Here is a 19,172-nt window from a genome sequence, read left to right on the forward strand (position 1 = left end):
ATGAGCCACCTTCCTAGATGTCTATCTCCACCTCTTAGATGGATCTGTAATGTGTGTTCATATCAAGCACACCAACGACCAACAGTACTTCCATTTTGGCAGCTGTCACCTATTCACTGTCAAAAATCAAAAAGTTGCTTCCTTACAGCTTCACCACCCATGGACACTGAATCTGCAATGGAAAGCAGGAGTTGTTGAAATATAGTGATAACCTTTCCAGAGCCTTTACTGGCAGATATTATCCTATCCACCTTATCCTTAAACAGATCCTGTGTGCCATCTCCTCCTCTGACACTCTTTATCACCCAGTTGGTGTTGAAAAGGTTGAACAGCTCAATCGTATCATCCAACAAGGTTTTCACTACTTCTTGTAATGCCCTGATATGAGTGATATCCTACCCAATATCATATCCACATCATTCAAAATAGTGTTCTTCGACCCATCCAACTTGCAGAATATTCTTGTCCATCCCTATTCCAGGCACACTGCCATTGCTGCACCCAGAAGTCATATGTTACATATCAACTGTGCTGTAATTACTATGCTGCATTCTATGTGGGCATGACAGGCAACCAACTCTCTACTCACATGAACTGCCACCACCAAACTGGCCAATTGTGAACTTAATCATTCATTGCTGAAATGCTGCACAGAACAACACAAATGACTACTTACAGCTGCTTCACTGTGCGGGCCATTTGGAAATTCCATTCCAGCACAAGTTTCACTATGTAGGCCATGTGTAAATTCTCTTCAAGAACAAGTTTCTCTAAACTACACCGGTGGGAACTGTCACTCCATCATACATAGTACTCTGCAGTCCCCCAGCCTAAACCTCTACTTACTTGTTTCCCACTGTCTTATCTTCCCTTTTCCCATCTGTCATTGTCCACACTACAACTTCTCTGTCCAGATCAGGCACTGCCTTCTCCAACCATTCTTCTTGCCCCCCCACCCTTGTCTCTCCTTCCTCCCTTTCTTTCTCACCTACCCTCATTTCTCCCCTCCCTGTCTCCTCCTCTCCTCTTGCTCCATCTTTCTGTCATTTTATATTTCTAATATACCCTACACTCTCAGAACCCCTTTTGTCTTGTTGTGCACTCACTGAGTCATCTGTCTTTCCCATTTCTATCTCGTACTACCCCACTACTCCATTAACCCCCCCCCCCCCCCTTGCCTCAATCATCCTACCCTACCCTCTCTCCACATCCATCAGCCCAGACAACTGCTCTCAACAATCAATGATTGTGTCACTGTGACCACCATTTTATACCTTTGGCACCTGAGTGGTTGTGTGTGTGAATGACTGATCTTTCTGCTAGAAAAAGAGCCAGAGCTCAAAAGCTTGTGAACTCTTGTTTTCTGTTAGCTGTGTCTGTGCATCACCCATCTGCCTGCTATAGGTGAGTTGTTGCCTTTCCCATTTTTTATGTATTGTTCCATCCAGGTATTTTTACTAGTGCCATCAGATTAATTAATTTAGACATATGATAGAAAAGTCAGTGGCATGTACTGGCAGATTAACTGAATTTGTATGGTAAATGCTGCCTAGTTATTGTATTGTGCCATTGTTTTACACTGTAAGCTGATACTGCAGTAGTTGTCGACAAAAGACAGTGCATTTTTTCACAGACACATTACATTTATTTCAGAACCACAATGTACGTGTGAAATACAGTTTTTTAACAAAGTGCTACTCAGAAGAAGTCAAAAATATGCTTGGAGCCATCAAATCTGGAGCATCATATTGTCCTGATGTAGTAGTTGTGAATTCTTGCTTGTGGGACATATCACGGTATGTATTCCTATTTGGCATGAAGTGCAAAACTGAATAAATAGCAGAAATTGAGATAAATTGTTACTAGCAGACATTGTATACATTTTACTCAGATTTTTTGATCTGTTAATCTTAAAATGCCACTCTGGGACTGAATGTCATTGTAATAAGAAATGGTTAGTATTTTAATATTCAGATGTACTTTTGAAGCATTTTATCATAATTTAGTTAGTTAATTATTAGTTACATGTTCAGTGTATCATTTCAATAATTCTTTTATCAAAATGTTGTGAGACGAGTCAGTTCACAGGATATGAATACATGTTTAGTGTTAACATGAATTAACATATTTTTTTTTAGTCTTACTTATGCATTTACATCTAAAAAATGTTTTCCATGCACTTTTTTAAACAGGAATTTATTAATGGAACTGAAGGAATTGTCCAGGAGATTTAAAATCTGCTTTGGTACCTGTCAGACATTTTAAGGCATTGAGAGAATGATCAGAAATTTTTGTTGCTATATATTATATCTAAGAAATGTTAATTCATGTTACAGTAATACATTTGAAGTACTGTCTTATATTTTGCAGTTTGCAGCATGGAGAAGATAGTAGTTGATAACTCAGAACATGCTGCCCACAAGTTAGTAGAGACTTTCCTGCTCAAGCCTGTCCCATTCTTAGATGATGACTATACTTAGGTTATCTAGTTTGTGAGATGGATTCTGTAATGGGCATACTGCCAGTTCCACATGATCCCAAGCAGGCTCAGTTTTGTTAATGCTAGCAAGTACAGTAGACCATTCCATTTAATCAATTCTTGATTTTTGGAGGAGTGTGTTGCTAAGATGGGTGTTATGCACTTGTCACCTCATATGACAAATCCTTCGCTGAAATGTTGACTGTAGGTCTAGACAAGAACTGAGAGGCTGCTCCCCAATAATACACAGTTTAATATAACAGGTGAAATTGTGCACCTAAAATGGAGCCATCTCCAAATACATAAAGCTATTAGCATTTGTGTGGGTAATTTTTACAGATATTTCATTTTCTATGTTCATTTAATAATTTTATTTGTTAATACTTGTAGAAGGATTTGAATAACATGATGCAAAACAGGCAAGGAAGAATTAAGTAGTTGTTTTGGCGAGCAATTGCTGTTCCAGTTTGTGCCATATACTAAAAATAAAAATAAATAAAAATGTAATGAGAAAATATAATAGTATGTGGTAGAATAAGTGTACAGAACTGTGTAATGTAATTGGTTTAATGTATGTATATTGTGAAAAGTATTTTTCTGTAAATGAGTGATGGTCAAGTATGTGGATCTTAATTTGACTAGAGCAGTGTGTCACGTGACAGAAAATGCAGGGCAGAGATGCTAGGTAAAGATCATGGTCTTCGATGTGATAGGAGCTGTGCGCGTTAGGTGGGCTAAAATGGCAAGGGGCCACACAGGTTTTGATTCTGAGGCAGGATCAGGCCTATAGGACTGTTCAGAAGCAGTTTATAAGTTCATGAGCGGTGAACATAGTGGATTTATTGTGACTGTGATGTAATGAGCTGTTTATTGCCTCCCACTGCTGTGCTAAAAGTATTTACAGATTTGATTGGGCTTTTGTGTGTAGGACTATCATTCATAGTTAAGCAAATAAATAATCATTTATATAAGGGCATAAAGGAACGGTGTGCCTGTGCAGACAAGCCACTTAACAGGCTGTGCATTCGCCCTCTGCTGTATTGCAAAGAGTGGTAGTGTCCTCATGGATGAAGAGAACCTGATAGTAACGATTCAGAACCCATTCCAGGTGTCCCCTTGCCCACCTTCTTTGCACTGTGTGGTCCTGGTAGAATTATATAGTTGTTCGTAATTGGTGCCTAGAGGCCAAATTGATTTCATGGAGGCAGTTGTGTACTGTCGGTATTGACCCTGTATTGCTAGTTGCTTAAAAAAAAGGCAGCACACACATGTACAGGATTTTATTTGAGGTACCCATGAGCCATAATTGGTAAATTGCACTCCTCAGGTGGTGCTGTTGAGCATAAGCAACTGCTCCAAGGCATCTCCAATGTTGTGTACCTGCTGTTGAGCATAAACAACTGCTCCGAGGCGTCTCCAATGTTGTGTACCTCACAACAGCTGTTAATGTTAAAAAGTCATGAGTGTAGAGGGCCCTAAATTTGTAGAGAATTTCACTCACTGTTAACCCTTTTTGTCATAAAGTTATTATGAGCACACAGTCTAAGACTGAAATAACCCTTCCAAGGCATGTTGTTGAATACAGCATTCTCTATTTAACTGCACTGAGAATGCACTTTTAATTCCATTACACAAATAGCTGTGTGAAGCTATTTTCTGCGGTCAGTAGAGTGTTGAAAGATAGGTTTCTGATAAAAAAATGAGACAAATTAAAGAAACAAAAAGCTTACATGCCATGGTATTTTTTGAAAGCTTTTTTAAGCATTTAACATGATATATTACTTTAAATTTGGGTAATATACTGAAGCTCATCCTGACAAAGTTACGCACGATGAGTGATGGAATAAACAATGTGCAGAGCTACTTCAGTCTGTTTATAGAGAGTGTTACAAAAAGGTACGGCCAAACTTTCAGGAAACATTCCTCACACACAAAGAAAGAAAATGTGTAATGTGGACATGTGTCTAGAAACGCTTACTTTCCATTTTAGAGCTCATTTTATTACTTCTCTTCAAATTACATTAATCATGGAATGGAAACACACAGCAACAGAACGTACCAGCGTGACTTCAAACACTTTGTTACAGGAAATGTTCAAAATGTCCTCCATTAGCGAGGATACATGCATCTACCCTCGTCGCATGGAATCCCTGATGCGCTGATGCAGCCCTGGAGAATGGCGTATTGTATCACAGCCGTCCACAATACGAGCACAAAGAGTCTCTACATTTGGTACTGGGGTTGCGTAGACAAGAGCTTTCAAAAGTGAAGAGGGTTGAGGCCAGGAGAGCGTGGAGGCCATGGAATTGGTCTGCCTCTACCAATCCATTGATCACCGAATCTGTTGTTGAGAAGTGTACGAACACTTTGACTGAAATGTGCAGGAGCTCCATCGTGCATGAAACACATGTTGCGTCGTACTTGTAAAGGCACATGTTCTAGCAGCACAGGTAGAGTATCCCGTATGAAATCATGATAACGTGCTACATCTACATCTACATGACTACTCTGCAATTCACATTTAAGTGCTTGGCAGAGGGTTCATCGAACCACAATCATACTATCTCTCTACTATTCCACTCCCGAACAGCGAGCGGGAAAAACGAACACCTAAACCTTTCTGTTCGAGCTCTGATTTCTCTTATTTTATTTTGATGATCATTCCTACCTACGTAGGTTGGGCTCAACAAAATATTTTCGCATTCGAAAGATAAAGTTGGTGACTGAAATTTCGTAAAAAGCTCTCGCCGCGACGAAAAACGTCTATGCTGTAATGACTTCCATCCCAACTCGTGTATCATATCTGCCACACTCTCTCCCCTATAACGCGATAATACAAATTAGCTGCCCTTTTTTGCACCCTTTCGATGTCCTCCGTCAATCCCACCTGGTAAGGATCCCACACCGCGCAGCAATATTAACAGAGGATGAACGAGTGTAGTGTAAGCTGTCTCTTTAGTGGACTTGTTGCATCTTCTAAGTGTCCTGCCAATGAAACACAACCTTTGGCTCGCCTTCCCGACAATATTATCTATGTGGTCCTTCCAACTGAAGTTGTTCGTAATTTTAACACCCAGGTACTTAGTTGAATTGACAGCCTTGAGAATTGTACTATTTATCGAGTAATCGAATTCCAACGGATTTCTTTTGGAACTCATGTGGATCATCTCACACTTTTCGTTATTTAGCGTCAACTGCCACCTGACACACCATACAGCAATCTTTTCTAAATCGCTTTGCAGCTGATACTGGTCTTCGGATGACCTTACTAGACGGTAAATTACAGCATCATCTGCGAACAGTCTAAGAGAACTGCTCAGATTGTCACCCAGGTCATTTATATAGATCAGGAACAGTAGAGGACCCAGGACGCTTCCCTGGGGAACACCTGATATCACTTCAGTTTTACTTGATGATTTGCCGTCTATTACTATGAACTGCGATCTTCCTGACAGGAAATCACGAATCCAGTCGCACATTGAGCATAGGTGGAAGAACATGGGGCCCAATCAAGACATCACCAATAATGCCTGCCCAAACGTTCACAGAAAATCTGTGTTGATGACGTGATTGCACAATTGCATGCGGATTCTCGTCAGTCCACACATGTTGAGTGTGAAAATTTAAAATTTGATCACGTTGGAATGAAGCCTCATCCGTAAAGAGAACATTTGCACTGAAATGGGGATTGACACATTGTTGGATGAACCATTCGCAAAAGTGTACGTGTGGAGGCCAATCAGCTGCTGATAGTGCCTGCACACGCTGTACATGGTATGGAAACAACTGGTTCTCCCGTAGCACTCTCCGTACAGTGACGTGGTCAACATTACCTTGTACAGCAGCAACTTTCTGACACTGACATTAGGGTTATCATCAGCTGCACGAAGAATTGCCTCGTCCATTTGGTTACCATTGTTCAGGATCTAAGAGACCTGTTGTGCTGAAACTTTGTGATCCTCTTCAACTTTTTGGGTGCAGTATCTTAGGTGTAGTACAAAAGGTCAAATTATGGTAAATTCATCATAATGTGCTATCAAAGTGGCTCATAAATCTTGTCGTACCAAATTTTAGCTATACTTTATTGCCTTGTATCTACTGAAAGAATAACTTTCTGGAGCTAATACTTTGGTTATCAACAGCCTGCCAAAATGTCATAAAGCTCTGCAAGTGGCACCCAGATTGCTCAAATAGTAACTTGAGTTATCAAAGTTCAAAGTGTGCTAAAAAATTTAATCAGTCAATTTTGGCTCACTTTCAAGAGGTCATATCTCAAAAGGGATCACTCAAATTTGATTTTTCTCAGCATTATTGAAAGGAGGACATCTTGTTTGATTGGGAAAAGTTGTTTTTATTTTGGAGACTTTGCATTTAAGAACAAATAAACTTATATTTGCACTACATTACATTTCGTGACATTGCGACTTAAATGAATAAATGGTAAACTTTGATTTACCATTACTCAGGATCTAAGAGACCTGTCATACTGAAACTTTGTGATTCTGTTCAACTGTTTCCGTACAATATCTAAGCTATAAAACAAAAGGTCAAACTATGGTAAATTTATCATAGTGTGCTATCAAAGTGGCTCATAAATCTTGTCGTACCAGATTTTGACTATACTTTATTGCCTTGTATCTACTGAAAGAATAACTTTCTGAAGCTGATTCTTTAGTTATCTCCAACCTGGCAGCATGTCATAAAGCCCTGCAAGTGGCATCAAGATTTCTCAAATAATAACTGAGTTATCTGAGCTCACTTTGTCTGATCAGAAAAAGTTGTTTTTATTTTGGAGACAGACCAGTTTAGTGTTAACAATGGAGTTTGGTAACATGCTTCAACAATTAGTCTGGAGCACACTGCTGTGTAGTGAAGAGTGTTCAGATGTTGTGTGTGCCGTTTTAAATGATATAGAGTGTGTTGTAATTACTGGATAAACATCTTTTTTTGGCAAGTAAAAATTATTTCAAAGTACGAGGTGACTCCTTAGAAATGTTTATCAGGTTATTTAATTTTTGTCTGTTGTATTCTCAAAGAAGTTCTCATTATCTATGATTGCTTAATATTTTTCAGTTGGAAATGTACACCACTTCTACTTTATCGAATATTGAAACAAACGGCAACTGGAAGCACAAATTTAATTGTAGTGTAATGGATATCAGTACCATGTGTCATTGGCTTTGCAGATAATTCTGCATGTCAGCTGAAAACATAAACACGTCAGAAAGGCTTCATTCCAATCAAAGAATTTTTGGTAGAGCAACAGGAATTAATAAACCAAAGAAGTTAGATACGTCTTACTGAAAATGCACAAATATGGTTTCATCACGAAGCAATACTTGTGGGCAAATATGACTTTCTACAGAGGTCTTGTTGTAATCCTTTTGGTGCAAAGACCCATTCTGTTAAAATGGGTTTATGGATTGTCAATGTGGAAACAGCAAAACAATTGCAAGCCATGACTAAGAGCCATGTAAAACCTGGTCATAATATCTGTCAAACTTGCAGAAAACAGTTTTTAGCAAAGAAAGCAGAAAAGTCACAGCGAACTTCAAATCAGTCAGAAGATGAAGCATATCCAGAAGTATCAATCGATTCAAGTCTAACTGCTTTTGGGGTCTCCCCTCCAAAATTTCAGAGAGTATCAAAAAGGGATGTGAAAGGTTACGCAAATAGAAAAATAAGTGAAGCTCAAGAGGCAATTGTGAATAACGTTGCTGCTGGTGGAGGATTCGTCCCAAAAGATCTTTGAACACCTAATACAAGCAAGACATGTCCTGATTGTGAATATTATAAGCAGCTGATTAAAGAACTGAAAAAGAAGTTGCAGTTGTCAAGGCAGCCTGAAAAATTGCAAATACTGACATTAGTACCACAAAGCTGGACTATAAAAAAGACAGTGCAAGAATTTGGTGTTTCAGAGAGCATGGTAAAAGCAGCTAGGAAGTTACAGGCAGAAAATTGTGTATAAGCTCTGCCAAAGAACAAGTGTGGCAAGAAGATTGCAGATGCCATAAAGGAAAGAGTGGTAACATTACTTCAGAATGAAGAATTTAGCCACATTTGCCCATGTAAAAAGACTGTGTATCAATTAGAATAGAAGGAAAGAAAGTTTTAATGCAAAAATACCTTCTTCTGAATAATTTGAAAGAAATGTTTGCTGCATATTGATTTCAGCATGGGCCTGAAATTAGATTTTCCAAATTTTGCGAATTGAGCCCAAAATGGTGCATCACTGTGAGTTTTTATTTTATTATTTGGTATGCGTATTCCATAGATCCATACATGCGAGTGATGCGCCTGGATGTGGAACGTGTCAATACAATTGTACAAATACAATTAATGCTACAGAATAGTAATATAATAAAATGATATAGATATTAATAAATATCACTTTTCTCATTTACAAGCTGTCATTTAACTAGTATAGTAATTCTCAGTATAACATTATAACTATAACATTAACACTATAACATTAACATAATATTGTATCATCCATCTAATAACTAAGAGACTAAATACATCTATTATTAAGGGAGGGCATTACTTCTGGAAAAGAATTCATCTAATAAGTACAGTGGATGGTCAAGTAGGTATTTTTTTAACATACCTTTGAACAGCGTTTCATTTTCCCTTGTACATTTAATATAATTAGGCAATTCATTAAAAGTCTTTAAGCAGAATACTTTACTCCCTTCTGTACAAGTGTTAAATTTTTTAGTTCAACATGTAGATCATCTTTACCTCTAGTATTGTAGTTATGGTATGAACAATTTGTTTCATACTGAGCATAGTCTTTATTAACTACATTCATCAGAGAGTATATGTACTGACATGTTGTGGTCAGAATACCTAACTGTGTAAAAAGTTTTCTACATGAGGTTCGTGGAGGAACCCCACACATGATTCTGACTCCTCTCTTCTGAGCAGTTAAGATTTTTTTTAGGCTGGTGAATTACCCCAGCATATTATGCCGTAACTCATTAATGAGTGAAAGTACCCAAAGTAAGCTGATTTTGAAATGTTGATGTCCCCAAAATGAGTAATGATTCTTAGAGCAAAAGTTGCTGATGAAAGCCTTTTTAGAGTAAGGGACACATGCTGTTCCCAGTTGAGCCTACTGTCAATGTGAACCCCCAGGAATTTAGTGGAGTGCGCCTGTTCTAGTTCCTGATTGTCATGAGCAATTACTATATTTTCTAGAGTTTTATTTTTTGTGTGGAACTGTATAAAATTAGTTTTTTGAATATTAACTGAAAGAGAATAAATTGAAAACCAAGCTGTAACTTCTCTGAGTTCATCATTAACATCAGTCTCCAGATCAGCAGTAGACTTACCATCTATGACAATGCTTGTATCATCAGCAAACATTGTGAATTCACAATTTTTACTAATGGACAGGGGTAAATCATTAACATATATTAAAAACAGCAAAGGTCCAAGGACAAATCCCTGGGGAACTCCATGCTGAATTTTGCCGCATTCAGAATCCACTAGATTAGAAGATCCTTTGTTGCAGCCATTTAGAACCACCTTTTGTTTCCTGTCTTCAAGATATGATTTTAGCCAGTTACCTATAGGCCCTTTGATTCCGTAATGATAGGCCTTCTCCAAGAGTACCTTATGGTTTACACAATCAAAGGCCTTGGAAATATCACAGAAGACACCAACTGGTGACTTCTTACTATTAATAGACTCCAAGACATAATTTGTGAGTGAATATATGACACGCTCTGTGGAAACCCCTTTTTGAAAACCAAACTGTCTGTAGTTATTAATATTAAGTTTATCAAGGTGTGCCACCCTTGAAAATGTTGTTAAGAGAGAGACAGGATGATAATTTTTGACATCTGTAGCATCGCCAGACTTGAAAAGAGGTTTCACAATGGCATATTTCATTCTCTCTGGAACAACTCCCTCATAAAGAGACGTGTTGCAAATGTGTCAAGTACTACACTTACATCATTACTGCAGGCTTTCAACAGTTTACTAGAGATGTTATCTTTACCTGAAGTTCCTTTACTTTTCAATGAGTGAATTATTTTTTTATTTCATTAACAGTTATGGGTGTTATATTTATATCATTAAAACATTGTGGGAAGTTAAGTTTCAGAATATATTCAGCTTCCCTTAGGTCACCACTGCAACCTATTTGAGAGGTGACACTTAGAAAGTGGTTGTTAAATGTGTCTGCTGTCTGTTTACTATCAGTTATTTCCAAATCGTTAATTTGTAGGACAGCAGTTTTTTCATTGTCAGATGGTGCAGTACCTGTTTCCCTCTTTATTACATTCCAAATTGTTATTACATTTCAAATCGTTCTGATTTTATTGTTTGAACAGTTAACTTCAGATTGTATGCACATACTTTTAGATTTTTTAATGACTTTAGTTAAGATTTTGCAGTATGTCCTGCAGGAACCCACTCAGTCTGTGTTTGCACTTTACACCAAAATATGAAACTGATGCTTGCAAGCTCTCCAATTAAAGAAGATTATAAGAATCTGATTGCTAAAACAGTGTGTGATTTGTAATCCAAAGACTGCATGCTTCATTGCTATAAAATCTGTCTGGGAAAAGAACTACTGGAACATTTTTTCTAAAGTAGTTTTGAAGACAGTGATCCAGATGATACCATTGAGTTCAAACAGTGGGTGCACACTGATGGACATACATTAGAAAGAAACCAAGTAGATGACCACTGAGGATTTTATTGAAGATCTGATTTCAAAAATTGACAAACTTTCCACTCATCATTATGTTGCAAAGCACCAGAACAAGCGTTAAAATGCATAAAAGAAACTGAACTAATCATATTAATGGACTTTGCTGAAAATTATTCCTTCATTGTCCAGGATGCAACTCAAGGTTTTCACTGGAATACAACTTTTCCTGATCACACAAGGTGAGCTATTTTCAATCATGCCGAGAAAAATCAAATTTGAGTGATCCCTTTCAGGATATGACGGTTTGAAAGTGAGCCAAAATTGACTGATTAAATTTTTTAGCACATTTTGAACTTTGATAACTCAGTTATTATTTGAGCAATCTGGGTGCCACTTGCAGAGCTTTGTGGCATGCTTGCAAGCTGCAGATAACTAAAGTACTAGCTTCAGAAAGTTACTCTTTCAGTAGATACAAGGCAATAAATTATAGCCAAAATTTGGTACAACAAGATTTATGAGCCTTTTTGATAGCACACTATGATGAATTTACCATAGTTTGACCTTTTGTACTACAACTAAGCTACTGTGCCCAAAACGTTGAACAGGATCACAAAGTTTCAGCACAATAGATCTCTTAGATCCTGAACAATGGTAAAACAAAGTTGATCATTTATCCATATCAGTCGCAATTTCAAAAAACAAGCCTTTACAAAAAAGTGGCTAGTGGCTCCACCATACTACTTATAAATCTGTAATTTGGCAGTACTTCATGTAAGGTCTATATGCGCATCCAGTAAAAATTTCATCAAAATTAGAGATGATTGACTGGGGAGCTTGTCTAAATTTAGGCCACTTGACATGGAATGACCCATATGTATGTTTATGGGTCATCTATTAGTTTTTAGGTTTGTCTTCTTCAGGTAGAATAGGGGTGATAACGTATAATGACTTTTTATTTGAATGTCACAATGAAGTCATCATTTTCAGCTGTTGATAGCAGCATTGTTTTGGCAACCAATTACCGTGATTAACAGAGAACTCATCTCTGTATACTGGATCTCTGGATTTTGTGCCATGGGTCCAACATAACCTTTAATGTTTTCCACTTTAATATATTGCGTAAATTTTTCAGTTAAGTACAGTAAATAGGTTTCACTCACTTTCCAATAAAATTTATACTGTGCTTTGAAAACATTTATTATACAGTGAAAACCATGTTTCATCGGTCTACTTCAAGAATCTAAGATATTATACACTAAATAATTAATGGAAAATCTCATATAAAGATGTGAAACAAATACTAACAAAGAGATAGAGGGGCTGGCCAGTACTAACCTCAGCTCAGTACAGCCCATAGATATCACAAAAAACAACCGAAAATTTACGTTCCTAGCTTTCGGAATAAATGGTCCTTCATCAGTGAGGAGAGAGGGGAAAGAAAGGAAAGAAGGGAAAGTGGATTTAGTTACTCACAACCCAGGTTATGAAGCAACAGGGAAAGAAAACAGAGCAAGGATGGAGGCATGGTTGTCAGAGGGAAGCCAAAGATATTCCACTGTAGGTACTATGCCAGCTTCAAACCAAAGAGGATGCATACAGAAGTAAAGAGGTATATAGTATAAAGATGTAGGATGAAAAGATGCATGAATGGCTAAAGAGGAAAGGGAAATAGGAGAAGACTGAAGAATAAATTAGAGTGAGGTTGTTTAACGTAGGTTCAGTCCAGGGGGATGGCGGGATGAAAGGATGTGTTGGAGTGCAAGTTCCCATCTCCTCGGTTCAGAGGGAATGGTGTTGGGTGGGAGAAGCCAAATGGCACATACGGTGTAGCAGTTTCCTAGGTCCCTAGAATTGTGCTGGAGGGCATGCTCCGCTACTGGGTATTGGACATATCCTAGGCGGACAGTTCGTCTGTGTCCGTTCATTCGCTCAGCCAGTTTAGTTGTTGTCATACCAATGTAAAAGGCTGTGCAGTGCAAGCATGTCAGCTGATAAATGACATGTGTAGTTTCACACGTGGCCCTGCCTTGAATTGTGTATGTTTTACCAGTAGCGGGGCTGGAGTAGGTGGTTGTGGGGGGATGCATGGGGCAGGTTTTGCAGTGGGGTTGGTTACAGGGGTAGGAACCGCTGGGTAGAGAAGGTAGTCTGGGAATATTTTAGGGTTTAACAAGGATGTTACGGAGGTTACGGGGCGACGAAAGGCAACTCTGGGTGGTGTGGGGAGAATTTTGTCAAGGGATGATCTCATTTCAGGGGTTGACATGAGAAAGTCATATCCGTGGCGGAGTAATTTATTGACGTATTCGAGGCCAGGATAATATTGGGTGACAAGGGGGATGCTTCTGCGTGGTCTGAGGGTAGGAACATTGTTGTTGGACGGGGAGGAATGTATTGCTCGGGAGATCTGTTTGTGGACAAGGTCTGCAGGATAGTTGCGGGAGAGGAAAGCACTGGTCAGGTTGTTGGTGTAATTGTTGAGGGATTCGTCACTGGAGCAGATACGTTTGCCACAAATACCTAGGCTGTAGGGAAGGGAGCATTTGATGTGGAATGGATGGCAGGTATCAAAGTGAAGGTACTGTTGTTTGTTTGTGGGTTTGATATGGACAGAGGTGTGGATTTGAGCTTCAACAAGATGAAGGTCAACATCCAGGAAGGTGGCTTGGGTTTTGGAGAAGGACCAGGTGAAATTCAGATTCGAAAAGGAGTTGAGGTTATGGAGGAAATTATGGAGTGTTTCTTCACCATGAGTAAAGACCACAAAGATGTCATCTATAAACCTATACCAGGCCAGGGGAAGCAGCTGTTGGGTCTTCAGGAAAGCTTCCTCCATGTAGCCCATGAAGAGGTTGGCATAGGACGGAGCCATCCTGGTTCCCATGGCAGTTCCCCTGATTTGTTTGTAGGTCTGGCCTTCAAAAGTGAAGTAATTATGGGTGAGGATGAAGTTGGTAAGTGTGATAAGGAACGAGGTTTTTGGAAGATCTTCGGATAGGCATTGGGAGAGGTAGTGCTCAAGGGCAGAGAGACCATGGGTGTGTGGGATGTTTGTGTAAAGCGATGTAGCATCTATGGTGACAAGAAAGGTTTCAGGTGGGAGAGGAGTGGGAATGGATTTGAGGCGTTCTAGGAAGTGGTTTGTGTCCTTGATGTAGGATGGGAGTCTGCGGGTGATAGGTTGGAGTTGTTGGTGTACAAGAGCTGAGATACATTCTGTTGGGGCTTTGGGGCTTTGAAGCCTGCTACAATGGGACGGCCAGGATGGTTCTCTTTGTGGCTCCGTCCTATGCCAACCTCTTCATGGGCTGCATGGAGGAGGCTTTCCTGAAGACCCAACAGCTGCTTCCCCTGGCCTGGTATAGGTTTATAGATGACATCTTTGTGGTCTTTACTCATGGTGAAGAAACACTCCATAATTTCCTCCATAACCTCAACTCCTTTTCGAATCTGAATTTCACCTGGTCCTTCTCCAAAACCCAAGCCACCTTCCTGGATGTTGACCTTCATCTTGTTGAAGCTCACATCCACACCTCTGTCCATATCAAACCCACAAACAAACAACAGTACCTTCACTTTGATAGCTGTCATCCATTCCACATCAAACACTCCCTTCCATACAGCCTAGGTATTTGTGGCAAACGTATCTGCTCCAGTGACGAATCCCTCAACAATTACACCAATAACCTGACCAGTGCTTTCCTCTCCCGCAACTATCCTGCAGACCTTGTCCACAAACAGATCTCCCGAGCGATACATTACTCCCTGTCCAACAACAATGTTCCTACCCTCAGACCACACAGAAGCATCCCCCTTGTCACCCAATATTATCCTGGCCTCGAATACATCAATAAATTACTCCGCCATGGATATGACTTTCTCAAGTCAACCCCTGAAATGAGATCATCCCTTGACAAAATTCTCCCCACACCACCCAGAGTTGCCTTTCGTCGCCCCGTAACCTCCGTAACTTCCTTGTTAAACCCTACAATATTCCCAGACTACCTTCTCTACCCAGCGGTTCCTACCCTGTAACCAACCCCACTGGAAAACCTGCCCCATGCATCCCTCCACAACCACCTACTCCAGCCCCGCTACTGGTAAAACATACACAATTCAAGGCAGGGCCACGTGTGAAAATACACATGTCACTTATCAGCTGACATGCCTGCACTGCACAGCCTTTTACATTGGTATGACAACAACTAAACTGGCTGAGCGCATGAACGGACACTGACGAACTGTCCGTCTAGGATATGTCCAATACCCAGTAGCGGAGCATGCCCTCCAGCATAATTCTAGGGACCTAGGAAACTGCTACACCATATGTGCCATTTGGCTTCTCCCACCCAACACCAGTCCCTCTGAACCGAGGAGATGGGAACTTGCACTCCAACACATCCTTTCATCCCGCCATCCCCCTGGACTGAACCTACGTTAAACATCCTCACTCCAATTTACTCTTCAGTCTTCTCCTATTTCCCTTTCCTCGTTAGCCATTCATGCATCTTTTCATCCTACATCTTTATACTATATACCTCTTTACTTCTGTATGCATCCTCTTTGGTTTGAAGCTGGCATAGTACCTACAGTGGAATATCTTTGGCTTCCCTCTGACAACCATGCCTCCATCCTTGCTCTGTTTTCTTTCCCTGTTGCTTCATAACCTGGGTTGTGAGTAACTAAATCCACTTTCCCTTCTTTCCTTTCTTTCCCCCTCTCCTCACTGATGAAGGACCATTTATTCCGAAAGCTAGGAACGTAAATTTTCGGTTGTTTTTTGTGTATCTATCGGCTGTACTGAGCTGAGGTAAGTACTGACCAGCCCCTCTATCTCTTTGTTAGTAGATATTATACACTTTCAGAAATAGTCTCAACTCCACGAATATTCTCACAAATACTTCAAGCTGTTTTATTATCACTACAGAGTGCAAGATAATGCCATGTATGGTATTTAAAAATTTTATGTAAGAACTATATATGAACTGTATTATGGCTAGAAACACCTGATTACAACACTAACAATAACATTACTAATTTTACAATGTGCACTCATTAGTAATCACCAGAAGAGAGTTTGGATAGCCTTGGGGTGCTCCTTGCAGTAGATGGCTGTCAACTCAGTGAAGACTTAATCCAGTGACGTGAGATTCCACTGCCACACAAAGAACAGCTATTAGCTTTTGTTTGATCTCTGCATTGCTTGTGCAATACAGAAAACACAAATAGATACCATAAAGATCATTAACATCATATATGTATCACAATACGCTTTTGATTTACCTCCACTCACTATGTGTGCGATTTCAGAGATCGCGTGTCCACACAGTTCACAGACCCACTTTTAGAGGCCACCTCGGTCACACCCCTGGTGCGCTTTAGTGAACTTCCAAAGAAACAGTATTATTTAAGTGATCAGAAACTAGTACTCATCCTGTTGTAGAACCTGTATTACTATTGTTCAGTCAGTGTGTTCACTGCTGTGCACAACCTGTTCTTCATTGTATCTTGTGTGTTGCTCTATAAAGTACTCTGTTCTACAAATTGTGTTTGTTCTGGCTGTGGCAGACAAGGCGACGAGGACAGGATTAAGTTTTCTGTGCATGTTAGTGTTGGTGCGAAGTTACACAATGAACATCCTTGATGGAAGAAATTCTCCAATGTATCATTACCCAGCAGCAAGCTTTCACAGAACAACAGCTGGCTCTCACCACCACTCTCAGTCAAGGGGTATCTGTGTGTTCATACAAGTTACTCTCACATCAGTGCAGCTGTCACCTTTTCTGGCCTATGACGAATCAGCTGAAAATTGGGACTCCTATGAGACATGGTTACGCCAATATTTCCAGTTTTTTTGTGAGGGCTATGTAGACCTGTGTAGGGCTTTCTTTCTTTTCTGGCTCTCGCCACACATTTATCATTTGTTGTGCCAACTTGCACCTTTGCAAAAACCAGCCAGCTTATTTGATGAGTTGTACAAGCTTCTCTCAATATATTACTGCGACGGAATGCATGTCTTTGTGGCATGTGTAGAATTTTACCATTGTCAGAAATGCCCAGATCAATCTTACAAAGCCTGGGCTGCAGAATTTTTGAAGTGCCATGAGCCACAGGCGATCAGATTGCTGCATGGGGGGACGTGTTAGAAGTTACTTAGTGAACCCCTATTGGCACAATGCAAGTGTTCAGCCATTACAGCAGTACAACCTTCAACTCCCCGTCGCATGTGGCAGCATTGGTTACGGTCACAGTAGAAACAGGGCGTGTCACAACAGTGGCCACATGCCCCCTTCCATCTTGGCCATACTGCTTCATCCAGCATGAGCGTGCTGATTTCCCTAAGCATTGGGGCTGTTTGCAATGAGTTTTGAAAGAAAAGCCACATTGCATCGGTGTATAACTCTTCTTCAGACGTTCCAGTGGACATAAATTATATATTTACAATAACTGAATCCCCAAATATATTGTTTATTGACTTGCGTACTTCTTATAAACTGCTAAAAATGGAATTGGACACAGGAGCTGGTTTGTCTTTAGTAAATGCGCAGACCTACATGGACTTGGGCTCCACTCTCCTCACCCAGGGTTCATGAAAGAGGATTAGCTACAGTGAACAGCAAATTCCAATCCTAGGTCAGTTTTTCACTCCTATGCCTTACAAATCTGATGTTCACCGTCTCGTCTCATCATCCTTGTTGTGGATCGTTCCCATTTGGCAGACCAGTTCGGGTTAGGTACGTTTAACACTTTCGGTTTCTACTTTGCTAATGAGTTAAATTTAGCGATACATCAAGTTCCACATCAGCAACTGGAGTCCCTGTGCCCTGAATTTTCATCTCTATTTTCCCCGGGACTCAGTTCTGGTACTGGTTTTGAGGCTCACATTACCATGAAAGAGGCCACCCGCCCTCCTTCTCTTTGAGTGCGGCAAGTGACTGTCATATTGCACAACACTGCCAAGGCCAAATGCAACAGTTTGATGTCGCTTGTTGTCATTCCACCTATTTCTTCCAGTGAATGGGCTACACCAGAAGCCGATGGGAATGCTTTGCCTCTGCAACATCTTCAGTGTCACGATTTGTACACAGTCCATGATAGATGCGTAACCTTTGCCCTGCCCTCACATCTTGCTTGCAAAATTATCAGGTGGTCACTACTTTTCCAAGATTGATTTGTCTGAAGAGTATCTCGAGATCCCCTTGTATGAGACCACAAGGTTCCTTCTTGTTGTCAGTCCTCCTTTCAGCCTATTCCAATATCAATGCTTGCCTTTTGGAATCACTAACATGTCCCTTTTCCACATTTTTTAAAACAGTTGACATTCTCTCTGCCTGGTGGCATCAATTACCTTGATGATATAACTGTTTTGTGTTCTTCCACCTAAGACCACCTTAGAAATCTCCTATCATTGTTTTCTGTTTTGCAATATGTGGGTCTCAAGTGCAATCTTGCCAAATCTCAATTTTTTCAGCCATCAATTGAATACCTAGGTTTTGGAATTTCTCGCACAGGTGTCAAGCCATTGTGTCACCATGTTGATGCAATTGTGGATTTGCCGCTGCCATCCTCCATTAAGGAACTGCAGGTGTTTCGAGGTAAAGTTGCTTACTACCATATGTTTTTACCAGATGCATCCACTGTTGCTCAGCCCATGCACGTGTATTTATCTGGTCCCCAGCTTGTGCCCAAGCATTTGCCTTGCTGAAATCTGACCTTCAGTCGGCCCGGCATCTGGCTGCTTTTCAGCTGGATCAGAATCTCGTGTTGGCCACAGGTACCTCTCAGCACAGTCCTGGTGTGGTGTTGGTGCACAAGTAAGCAGATTGAAAAGGAGGCCTTAGGGATGGTATTCATCCTCAGTAAATGTCACATCTTCTCACTTTGTTCTAAGTTCCATTTAATCACAGATCACAAGCCATTGATTGCTCTTTTTAGCACTTCACCTTCCATGCCAGACAAGGCAGCACATTGTTTGCAGAGGTGGCTCTCTTCTTCTCCCATTATCATTATCAGATCCGTTACCGGCTG

At 40.2% G+C, this 19,172-nt stretch overlaps 1 protein-coding gene across 2 annotated transcripts in view; it reads left to right on the forward strand.

Moving 5' to 3' along the window:
* Positions 1-19,172, forward strand: part of LOC126365952 (PC-esterase domain-containing protein 1A-like) — a 237,588-nt gene that overhangs the window by 87,819 nt on the left and 130,597 nt on the right. For both annotated transcript variants that reach the window (XM_050008736.1, XM_050008735.1), the window contains exon 5: positions 1,654-1,796. In XM_050008736.1, coding sequence (XP_049864693.1) covers positions 1,654-1,796 — 143 coding nt within the window. The remainder of the gene's footprint in view (positions 1-1,653; positions 1,797-19,172) is intronic.

This window comes from Schistocerca gregaria, chromosome 4 (genome assembly GCF_023897955.1).
Source record: "Schistocerca gregaria isolate iqSchGreg1 chromosome 4, iqSchGreg1.2, whole genome shotgun sequence".
Classification (NCBI taxonomy): domain Eukaryota; kingdom Metazoa; phylum Arthropoda; class Insecta; order Orthoptera; family Acrididae; genus Schistocerca; species Schistocerca gregaria.